Below are 11,772 nucleotides of genomic sequence, written 5' to 3' on the forward strand. Positions count from 1 at the left end.
TTTCTCCACCGATGCTGCCAGACCTGCTGAGCTTTTCCAGCAATTTCTAGTTTTGTTTCTGATTCACAGCATCTGCAGTTGTTTCGGTTTTAATTCAAAATTAACTCCTTACATTTGGAATTCTTCGCCATGCTTCTGAGTGGCCACTATAAAAGGGAATTATTACAAAAGAACGTATTCATAAGTTATGTGAATTTGGGAAATGCAATTTGTTTATAATTGATTTTATTATGATGCATATGATTTTTTTCCTTTTCTTTCTCTTAGATCATGATGAATGTAGCACAAAGCAACACAGCTGTGATGATAATGCTCTGTGTTTTAACATTGTTGGAGGTCACAACTGCATCTGTAAACCAGGATATACGGGCAATGGCACCCATTGTGAGGGTAAGTGCTGCCAATATTTATCAGCTATCTTTTCTTGAAACTTTAACACTTTACAGTTCAAAAGGCCTTAATAAAACAGTTTGGTGGATTTTCTTTCTAAGTATCATGGTGCAATATTTACTGTGTTCCTTGTATGGAGCCATTCTTTCTCCAAAATGACAGAGGTCCTGTCAAAGTCTTATCTTAGGATACAACTGAAACTGCGATCGATATCAGACTGATGATGTGAGCTCCACTTTCCAGTAGTTCTCAAACAGCCACGTACTTCTACCAACTGTTGCTGAATAAACCTTAGTGAAATCTGAAACAAAATCAGAAATTGCTGGAAATATGCCATATGTGGACAGAAAGTCAAGTGACATTTCGGGTTCAGTGACCCCTCTTCGGAACAGGGTCCGAAACGTTAACTCCGCTTTCTCTCCGCGGATGCTGCCAGACCTGCTGAGTCTTTTTAACGATTTCTGATTTTGTTTCAGATTTCCAGCATCCAAAGGTTTTTTTTTGAATTGTGGCTTGTTGAAATCTGAATGGGAACATGCCATTTCTGCTGATAATAGCAGTTAAAATTCCCCACACTGTTTATGGTGCAGTCAGTTAGGCTTATAACATTGACCTGCTGCAGCAGCCAAATGAATCTGTATATAATACCGTTGAAAGTGCAGATTTCTAAAATAAAACAGAATAATTCTGCAGTCCTGTAAAAATTCAGCTAAATCCTTCCATTTGAAAGTCTCTCTTTGGTCAATATCAACCATGGCCAATAGATATGACCATGCCTCCAGAAATAACTATTGGAGTGGAGATAACCTTAGTACTGTTTTACACTTGGTGCAACTGAGTGGGTCCAGAAAAGTGGCTTAATTGAGTTTAACTAGCTCTGGGAATGCCCACTGCTGTTAGCAACAGCTATTTTTGCACCAGACTGTTTTGTCACTACACACCTCCGGAGCAGATGGGACTTGAATATAGGTCTCCTGGCCCAGAGGTGGGGACAGTACGTCCGATCCACATCAACTCTCTATGCTTTTGGCTACAAAGTCAAAGAGGGTGAAATTGGCCAATGGGAGCAGTAGAAGGGTGGCACGTGGCTCAGTGGTTAGCACTGCTGCCTCACAGCGCCAGGGACGCGCGTTCGATTCCACCCTCAGGCAACTGTCTGTGTGGAGTTTGCACATTCTCCCCGTGTCTGTATGGGTTTCCTCTGGGTGCTCTGGTTTCCTCCCACAGTCCAGGGATGTACAGGCTAGCTGGATTGGCCATGCTAAATTGCCTGTCGTGTTCAGGGATGTGTAGATTGGGTGGATGGGTCTAGGAGCGATGCTCTGTGGGCCAGTTTGGACTTGTTGGGCCAAAGGGTCTGTTTCCACAGTGTAGAGATTCTATAATCTATGAAATGAATCGGAGGTTACATTTCCACTCTGTCAGGTTTTATGTTCCATTGACATAGAAATGTGACCAAAATTTGAATTTTCAAACCAGGGGAAAAAGCCAGGAAACAAGTCTCCTGTTTGAACTATTGTTTTAAGGATTAAGTAGTGATTGGAACTAGGTGGATCTCGTTGACTACGCTGGCTGACCAATATAAACAGGGGATTTAGAATCTCCTCAGTTCAGGAGACTGACTCTGAGCAGGACGGTTAACAGCCAGTGTACTGTGCATGAGTAAATAAAGGGTGGCTTGGTATCAGGATACCAGCTTCTGTGCAGTTACTTCAAAGAAAATAAGAGCAAAGAAGATCAGCTGAGGTGAAAGCTCAGCTTCCAATTTTAGCATTAACCAATTTCACTCTCAGCCCCACTCCCACTAAAAATGTAATTCCTTCATGAAGCAAACATTGGGGCAAACTAAACAGCTTGTATTAAGAGACCTTTTAGAGCATGTGAAAATAATCTTATCATCTGAGTACCAGAGTGTAAATTGTATTCAAAAGTGAATGAGGCGACAAAGTTTTGGACCCCAGGTATTTTTTGGCTCGTGATAATGACATCATTTACAATTTCCTCTCTCAGACAGTAATGAATGTGGAATTCTGTACATTAGAGGGGTGTTGACACTGGGCCATTAAGTAAATCCAATGGCTGAATCATTGAGGAAATCAAGGGTTACAGGGAAAAGTCACAAAAGTGGAGTTGAGGATCAGCTATGATGGCATTGAGTGGAATGGAATTCCCTCCCTAAGGGCATTGTGGATCTTAAATCATAGAATCCCCTACATTGAGGAAACAGGCCATTCAGCCCACACTGACCCTCTGAAGAGCATCCCACCCAGACCCACACCCCCACCTCAACCCAATAATCCTGCATTTCCCATACACATCTTTAGTCTGTGGAAAGAAACCAGAGCACCCAGAGGAAACCCACAGAGACACTGGGAAATTGTGCAAACTCTACACAGACAAATGCCTGAGGCTGGAATCAAACCCAGGTCTCTAGCACAATGAGGCAGCAGTGCTAACTGCTGTCCCACTATCCCTCCATGCCACCCTAACCACAGGACTTGGACAGCAGCGATTCAAGAAGCCAGGTCACCACCACCTTCTCAAGGGGCAACTAGGGACGGGCAATAAATACTGGACCCAGCCAGTGACACCCTTGTCCCATAAGTGAATTAAAAAATTACTCCAAAACAAAACCAACATTTAAAAGGGTCAAAATATTCTGACATTTCTCCTTCAGCTTATTCTATCAAAAATAAATACAGGAAAGACAGAAATTCACAGCAAGTCAAGCAGCTTATGAAGGCTATAAGAACAATCAGGATCAGCCTTACATCAGGTGCCTTTGTCTTTCTGAACATTTTCCATCATTGCTGATTTTATATCAGATGCCTTGCCAGGGCTAGGGTTATTTAGTCTCGCAAAAAAGACAGTGGATCCAGTGTGTGAAAGTGTAGGCTGCCAAGTTTAGAAACAATTTATCAAATAGAAGTGTATGTCAGAGTCAATTTTCCACATGTGTGAGCCTTGCTAACGCTAACGTAGAGGAGTTTGGTTAAAGTGATTGCTTACACAGATCATTGTCATTGGCTATCCACTGTTCATGATTCCATTAGGGATTTCTATTGAAGAGCTATATGCAGTTCATTCCCTTAAGAAGTTGTTAAATGCATGAATACTGAAGTGCAATGGCATTGTGATAATTTTATAAACTCCTTTGAGAAGTAGTGGTGGAGTGCGTGTGAAAAGAAGAGTGGGAAGATAAATGTGTTTCAACCTAACCTGTAGTCATTCATACATTCAATTCTGTGTGATCACCTGGTGGTGCCGTGACATGTGCCAACAACATAGGAAAAAGGTTTAAGCTAATCTAACAGATGGACAGGCCTTTTTGCTCAACCAGTTTTCTGTTAGCAATAGCGTAAGAAGCCAATTTGCCCAAGAGGATTTCTTAGGCCATGATGGACGTTCTGTTCACAGCAGCCCCATCTTTGTAACATAAAAACATAAGAACCAGGAACACGAGTAAGCCATCGGGCCCTTTGAGCCCGCCTCACCATTCAATAAGATCATGACTGATCTTTTTGTGGCCTCAGTTCCACTTATCCACCCTCTCACTATAACCCTTAATTCCTTTACTGTTCAAACAATCATCTTAGCTTCAAAAAGCATTCAATGCAGAAGCCTCAACTACTTCACTAGGAAGGGAATTCCACAGATTCACAATCCTTTGAGAGAAGAAGTTTTTCCTCAACTCAGTCCTAAATCTGCTCCCCCTAATTTTGAGGCTATGCCCCCCAGTTCTAGTTTCACCTGTCGGTGGAAACATCCTCCCTGCTTCTATCTTATCTATTCCCTTCATAACTTTATATGTTTCTCTAAGATCCCCCCTCATTCTTCTAAATTCCAATAAATATAATCCCAGTCTACTCAGTCTCTCCTCATAAGCCAATCTTCTCAACTCCAGAATCAACCCAGTGAGTCTCCTCTGCACCCCCTCCAGTGCCAGTACATCCTTTCTCAAGTAAGGAGACCAAAACTGCACACAATACTCTAGGTGTGGCCTCACCAGCACCATATACAGCTGGAACATAACTTCCCTGCTTTTAAACTCAATCCCTCCAGCAACGAAGGGCAAAATTCCACTTGCCTTCTTAATTAACTGTTACACCTGCAAACCAACCTTCTGCGATTCATGCACAACGACATCCACGTGCTGCTGCACAGCACCATGCTGCGATATTTTACTGTTCAAATAATAGTCCTTTTTACTGTTATTCCAACCAAAATGGATGACTTCACATTTATCTACATTGTACTCCATCTGCCAGACCTTTGTCCACTCACTTAAACTATCGATATCTCTCTGCAAACTTTCCTCTGCACACTTTGCTCTATCACTCATCTTAGTGTAATTCGCAAACTTTGACACACTACACGTGGTCCCCAACTCCAAATCATCTAAGTAAGTTGTAAACAATTGCAGTCCCAACACTGATCACTGGGGCACACCACTAGTCATTAATCGCCAATCAGAAAAGCACTCATTTATCCCCACTCTGCTTCCTGTTAGTTAAACAATCCTCTATCCATGCCAATACACTGCCTGTAATGCCATGCTCCTATACCTTATGCAGCAGCCTTTTGTGCGGCACCTTGTCGAATGCCTTTTGGAAATCTCGATACACCACATCTACTGGGTCGCCATTGTCCACCACGCTCGTAATGTCTTCATAGAATTCCAGTAAATTAGTTAAACATGACCTGCCCCTCATGAACCCATGTTCCATCTGCCCGATGGGACAATTTCTATCAAGATGTTTTGCTATTTTTTCCTTGATGACAGATTCAAGCATTTTCCCCACTACAGAGGTTAAGCTAACTGGCCTATAATTCCCCATCTTTTGTCTACCTCCTTTTTTAAATAGCAGTGTAACATTAGCTGTTTTCCAATCTGCTGGAACTGCCCCAGAGTCCAGTGAATTTTGGAAAATTACCACGAGCGCATTTGCTTTTTCTCCTGCCATCTCTTTTAGTACCCTGAGATGCATTCCAACAAGACCAGGAGACTTGCCTACCTTTAGCTCCGTTAGCTTGCCCAACACTACCTCTTTGGGATAATGGTTGTCTCTAGGTCCTCACTTACCTTAGTCTCCTTGTCATCAATTACTGACATGTTATTTGTGTCCTCACTGTGAAGACCGACACAAAATACCTGTTCAATGCCTCGGCTATTTCCTCATTTCCCGTTATTGAATCCCCTTCTTATCCTCTAAAGGAGGAACGTTTATGTTAGCCACTCCTTTTCATTTTATATATTTGTTGAAACTTTTGCCATCTGTCTATATTCTGAGCTAGTTTGCTCTCATAATCTATCTTACTTTACTTTATAACATTTTTTGTGGCTTTCTGTTGACTTTTAAAGTTTTCCCACTGGTCTTTGCCACTTTGTATGCCTTATTTTTCAATCTGATAGCCTCCATCATTTTCTTTGACATCCATAGCTGATCACCCCTCTTCCTACAGTTCTTCCTTTTCACTGGTATATACTTTTGCTAAGCACTTTGAAAAATTGCTTTAAAAATCTTCCACTTTTCTTCAATTGTCTCACCATAAAGGCTTTGCTTCCAGTCTACTTTAGCCAACTCCCCCCTCATCCTATTGTAGTCTCTTTTGTTTAGGCATAGGACCCTGGTATTGGATTTTATCTTCTCACCCTCCATCTGTATTCTAAATTCAGCCATACTGTGTTCGCTCCTTTCAAGAGGATCCCTAACTATGAGATCATTAATTATTCCTGTCTCATTACACAGGACCACATCGAGGATAGCTTTCTCCCTCGTCAGTTTGATAACATACTATTCAAGAAAAACTAATCATGGATACATTCAATGAATTCCTCCTCAAGGCTGCCCTGACCGACCTGGTTTGACCAATCAACATGTAGATTAAAATTCCCCATGATAATTGCCGTACCATTTTTATAGGCATTAGTTATTTCTTTGTTTATTGTAACTGTCTCCTGTTTATCTGCAGAATATTGGAGAGCCAAATTTTATGTTTGAAGTTGACAAGTTCATTCTGGATTTGTCACTGGCAGGAAAAGATTCTCATGCAATGTCTGAAATTTTGCCTGCAGAGCAAGAATGATCATACTGCACACTGTTTTTTCTTTATTCACACATGGGACAAGGGCGTTGCTGGCCAGGCAGCATTTATTGCCCATTCCAAATTGCCCAGAAGGCAGTTCAGAGTCAACCACATTGCTGTGGGTATGGAATCACATGTAGGCCAGACCAGGTAAGGATGGCAGTTTCATTCTCTAAAGGACAGTAGTGAACCAGATGGTTTTTTCCAACAATCAACCAATGGGTTCATGGTCATTATTAGATTCTTAATTCCAGATATTTTATTGAATTCAAATTCCACTATCTGCCCTGGCGGGATTTGGACCTGGGTCCCCAGAACACTAGCTGGGTCTCTGGATTAACAGTCCAGTGATAATACCACTAGGCCTTCAGCTCCCCATGGTGAGCAGTTGCAGACCTCTGAGATACAGAGAGATCTGGGTATTCTTGGGCATGAATTGCAGGTTAGTCTGCAGGTACAGGAAGTAATCAGGACAACTAATAACATCTTATGGTTTACTGTGAGGGGCATTGAATACAAGATTAGGGAGGTTGTGCTTCAGTTATACGGGACATTAGTGGGACTGTACCTAGACTACTATGTACAGTACTGGTCAATGCACTTACAGAAAGATGTTAATGTGTTGGAAGCAAAGATTTACTAGACTAATCTGTGGAATGAGCAGATTACCTCATGAGGAAAAGCCAGACAGGAATTTAGAAAAGCATGGGGTGACTGAATTGAAACATTTAGGATCCTAAGGACACTTGACTGTGTGAGTGTTGAAAGGATATTTCCTCTTGTGGGAGAATCTAGAACAAAAACAGAAATTGCTGGAGAAACTCAGCAGTTCTGAAGAAGGGTCACTGGGCACAAAATGTTAATTCTGCTTTCTCTCCACAAATGGCGACAGACCTTTTGAGTTTCCCCAGCAATGTCTGCTTTTGTTTCAGATTTCCAGCATCAGCAGTTCTTTGGTTTTTGTTTAGCCTAGGTCTAGGGGTGATAGTTGAAAAATAAAGGGTTACCCCTTTAAGACAGCGATGAGAAACATTCTTTCCCCTCAGAGGATTGTGAGTCTTTGGAACTCCTGTCGTCAAAAGGTGATGAATAGAGAATCTTTAAATAGATCCTTGGTGTTTAAGGGAATGAAAGATGATTGGGGATATACAGGAATGTAGAGTTGAAGTTAAAATCCAATCAGCCATGACCTTATTGAATGGCAAAGCAGGCTCAAAGGGCTGAGTTGCCTTCTCTTATTCCTTGTTTGTATGTTCACAGGAGGGATGCATCATGCCCGTCGAGCATGCTCTTTGAGAAAGCTCTATGGTTCATTTCATTCCTTTCCCTACAATTTTCTTTTCAAGCATTATCAAATTTCCTAACCTATCTACTTCCATCACCCTTCTGGGCTGTGCTTTCCAAATCGTCACAATTTGCTCCATAAAAATGTTTCTCATCTCCCCTTCTTCTGGGAATCATTTTGAATCCATCTCCTTTGGTTATAAGCTGTCCTGTCAATGGAAACATTATCTTCTTAATTACTTATTCAAAACCCGTCCTAATTTTGAATATTCTTTTTCCTTTAGCACTTGTTCTCACTGTGGGATTTTTTTTAAAAATGATTTTTTTGCGCCAATACTAGATGAAGCCGGGAGCTTATTGGTAAAAATATTCTAAGAGGCTCACCAAAGTTCGTAAATGTGTAGAGAGCAGCCTTACACATCCTGTCGATGGTTCGTTCCCTCATAAACTCTTAAACTTGCTTGAGTGCCACAACCACTCACTTCAGCCTTCAGCTTCATCACTCACGTAGGCTCATGAGAGTGGGATTATTTGTAGCTACAGCACCTACTCAAGCATCAATCTGATGTCCAGCACAGGCAACAACTTTCACATTAATAATAAATATTTTTATTTAATGGTATCGCTAATTTCATATAGAAGGAGGCTGAGATAGATTGATTCTTGATCAGTAGGAGAAACAAGGCTTATGGGGAGAGCAGCAAGCAGCCAAACACAAGGTTTTCTTGAGGGAACAGAACAAATTTATTACCTGCTAATCGAAGAGAAATAATATAGACACCACGTAAAGCATACAGTCTTCATTCATACACCCTCACATATACTCACGTACACATAAAGTTAAAAAGGGATTGTATCCAGTACAAAGGGAAATAAAAGAATATGCAGTTTAGAAACATGAAGCAGAGGTGTATTTACTGGTTTCTTGGGTGTAGTCAGCATTAGCAAATGTCGCAGCTATTTTAAAGTTCTCAGCTCATCAGTGGTTGTTTCCCTAGGACCCTGGCTACATTCTTTCAGAAAGAGAGAGAGAAATAGAGAAATCAGCTTTACTTTTAGGAAGCTTTTGAAGTTCTCAGAAACTCCCTTGAAATATTGTTTCCGGTGCTTTTCCAAGAGGTTCTTTCTTGATTGTTCCTCTATGGCAGCTATGATGTCAATATCCAACACTTTGCATTCATTAGTGAGTCCTTGAGTCCATAATCTATTCAAACACTGACACCTGTTATGAGGTGTCTCTCTTTTCACAAACCTAACAACAATTCACTTATTCAGAGATAGTAAGAACTGCCGATGCTGGAGTCAGAGATAACACAGTGTGGAGCTGGAGGAACACAGCAGGCCAGGCAGCATCAGAAGAGCTGGAGAGTCGACGTTTTGGGTCAGGACCCGAAACGTCGACTCTCCTGCTCCTCTGATGCTGCCTGTCCTGTTGTGTTCCTCCAGCTCCACAATGTAACAATTCATTTATTGTCTCTTTTCCGCCTTGAAGGGGGCATTGCATTTTAAACAGTTTGTTTTGTCTCAATTCAATTTACAAGTTTTAATCAGTGGAAAGTTTTAAGAATCATTTCTTCAAAAATGCTGGTGTACAGACCTGTGACTCCCTCCCATCTCCTTCGATGATCAAATTATTTGTGAGGCTTGCACTTTTCCATTTAATAACAAATTCACTCTGTAAGTGAGAATAGGTGCAAGGGAGTAACAACTTGTAATAATAGTCAACAGGCTCAGTGAATGTGAGCATGATAATTCTCAAATCTTAACTGTAAGACAGTACTGCTTCAAGATCAAATTACTTTATCAGATTTAATGCAACATAAAAATAATTTGCTTCCACATTTAGGTATCATGGGGACTTAGAATCATAGAATTTTACAGTACAAAAGGAAACCATTTGATGTATCGTGTCCATACTGGCTCCTGAAAGAGCTATCCAGCTACTGCCATTCTTCAACTCTATCAAAACTTGAAGATTATCATTAACGTATTCTGAAAGAATGCTGGTATAAAAAAGTTAACAATTTTCATTCACATTTATCTAATGAACAGGACATCCTTTCTTTAGACTGGAAAATGCCCTAACAATTACTCTTAAAAGACAATTTGTGAGCTAACAGAAATTTAAGTGGGATATAGAGTCATAGAGTGATAGAGCAATATAGCATGGAAACAGACCCTTCAGCCCAAATTGGTCCATGCTGACCATGGTGCCCACTCAGCTAGTTCCAATTGCCCGCATTTGCTCCATATCCCTCTAAACCCTTCTCATCCATGCACCCATCCAAACGTTTTTTTTAGATGTTGCTATTGTACCTGTCTCAACCACTTTCACTGGTAGCCCATTCCACATAAAATGCATATTCCTGTTAGAGTTTCACAGCAATTAATAAGTTACAATGAGTCAAAATTCAAACTAAAGTATTTTTGATGTATTTATTTCTCCTAAAACTTTAGATATAGATGGGTTTCCTTGTCACCACTGAGATTATTTAAGAGCACTTTGACCTTTTTTTCTACAGAAGTGGGGATTTACTGCCATCTTATAAACAAAGGTTGGAGTACAGTCACAGTATTTTTTTTACAAACAGAATGAAATATGTTTGCTTCCTACTGTCTGTGATGCACATCCTCAGCAGTAAATCCAGTGTCTTCTTCGCCACAGTGTGCCAGATGTAATGCAGCAACATCTTATTGACAGTTCTGGCTGGCATACTGTATCTGGCTTGTCCTTTCAGTGTACAGATTGCTCAAGGCAATTCATTCTCTAGACTTTCCCTGTCTCTCACTTGGGCAATTTTCCAGGCTTTAGAGAATATGCTCCCCTGATAATAAAACCAAGCCTGGAAACTTAGTTTATGAAAGAAGAAATCACATCATTTTCCCTGGTGCCGTTGTTGATGATACAAGATATTGGTGTGTTTTTATCTAAATCCCCAGTTCTCTTTGGCTGTCAACATCGTGCAGTCATGGGGGCTGGGTATCTTCTCTCCTGGTCTCTGCTAATAAATGTCATTAGGGAAACACTTTCTCTTTCCTCAGTCTTTCCTCCTGCTTGGGCTTCTCACATTAGTGGAGATTAAGATTAAGATTTCACTAACACAAGGAAATACATTGTTGCCTACCCCAAACACTGTTTGACCAGTTGACTTTATTAAAAATTAAAACAATGCAGCTCAGAAGGTGAGGACACTAACAACCATCACTCAGTTTTAGTTTTGATTCTCCATGGTTTCCTCTGTGTATGAATGAACTGGATTAATTAAGAGAAGGACGTCAGTGGATTCCTATTCAAGAAACCCAGTTCGATATTATCAGACATGGGTTTGAATCCCACCATGATAGATGATCAAATTCAATAAAATGAGGACTGTTGCCTTAAAAACCCATTTGGTTTAATAATGTCCTTTGGGGAAGGAAATTCATACCTGGGTCTGGTCTACTTGGGACTCCAGATCTACAACAGTGTGGTTGACTCTTACTTGCCCTCTGTGTCATTAAGGACGGACAAAAATGACCTTGCCAGTCATGCTGACATCTCACAGAAGGATATCCTAGTTCAAATGACTGAAAGCTTGAGCAAAGAGATGGGTTTTAAGAAGCATCTTGCAGGAGTAAAGACAATTAGTGAATTAGGTTTAGGAAGGGAATTCCAGATCTTAGGACCAAGGTAATTGAAAGTGGAACCACCAATAGTAGAGCGATTAAAATCAGAGATGCTGGAGACCAGAGTTAGAGGAGTGCAGATATATTACAGGATTGTGGGGCTAGAAGAGATTAAAAAGAAAGCTATATAGGGTCTTGAAAATAAGAATAAGAATTTAAAATAACGCCATGGTTTAAATGGAAGTCAGAGGTGAAAGGTAAACAGGATTTACTTATTACAAGTAAGAATGCAGGTTGTGAGATAACAAGGTGTAGAGCTGGATGAACACAGCAGCTCAAGCAGCATCATAGGAGCAGGAAGGCTGACGTTTCGGGCCTAGACCCTTCATCAGAATTTTTCTGATG

At 40.8% G+C, this 11,772-nt stretch overlaps 1 protein-coding gene across 1 annotated transcript in view; it reads left to right on the top strand.

Moving 5' to 3' along the window:
- Nucleotides 1-11,772, top strand: part of LOC109928903 (protein kinase C-binding protein NELL2-like) — a 223,256-nt gene that overhangs the window by 174,582 nt on the left and 36,902 nt on the right. The window contains exon 14 of the mRNA XM_048607573.1: nt 268-390. Within this exon, the coding sequence (XP_048463530.1) occupies nt 268-390 (123 nt within the window). The remainder of the gene's footprint in view (nt 1-267; nt 391-11,772) is intronic.

Source organism: Rhincodon typus, chromosome 18 (genome assembly GCF_021869965.1).
Source record: "Rhincodon typus isolate 14 chromosome 18, sRhiTyp1.1, whole genome shotgun sequence".
NCBI classification, from domain to species: Eukaryota; Metazoa; Chordata; class Chondrichthyes; order Orectolobiformes; family Rhincodontidae; genus Rhincodon; species Rhincodon typus.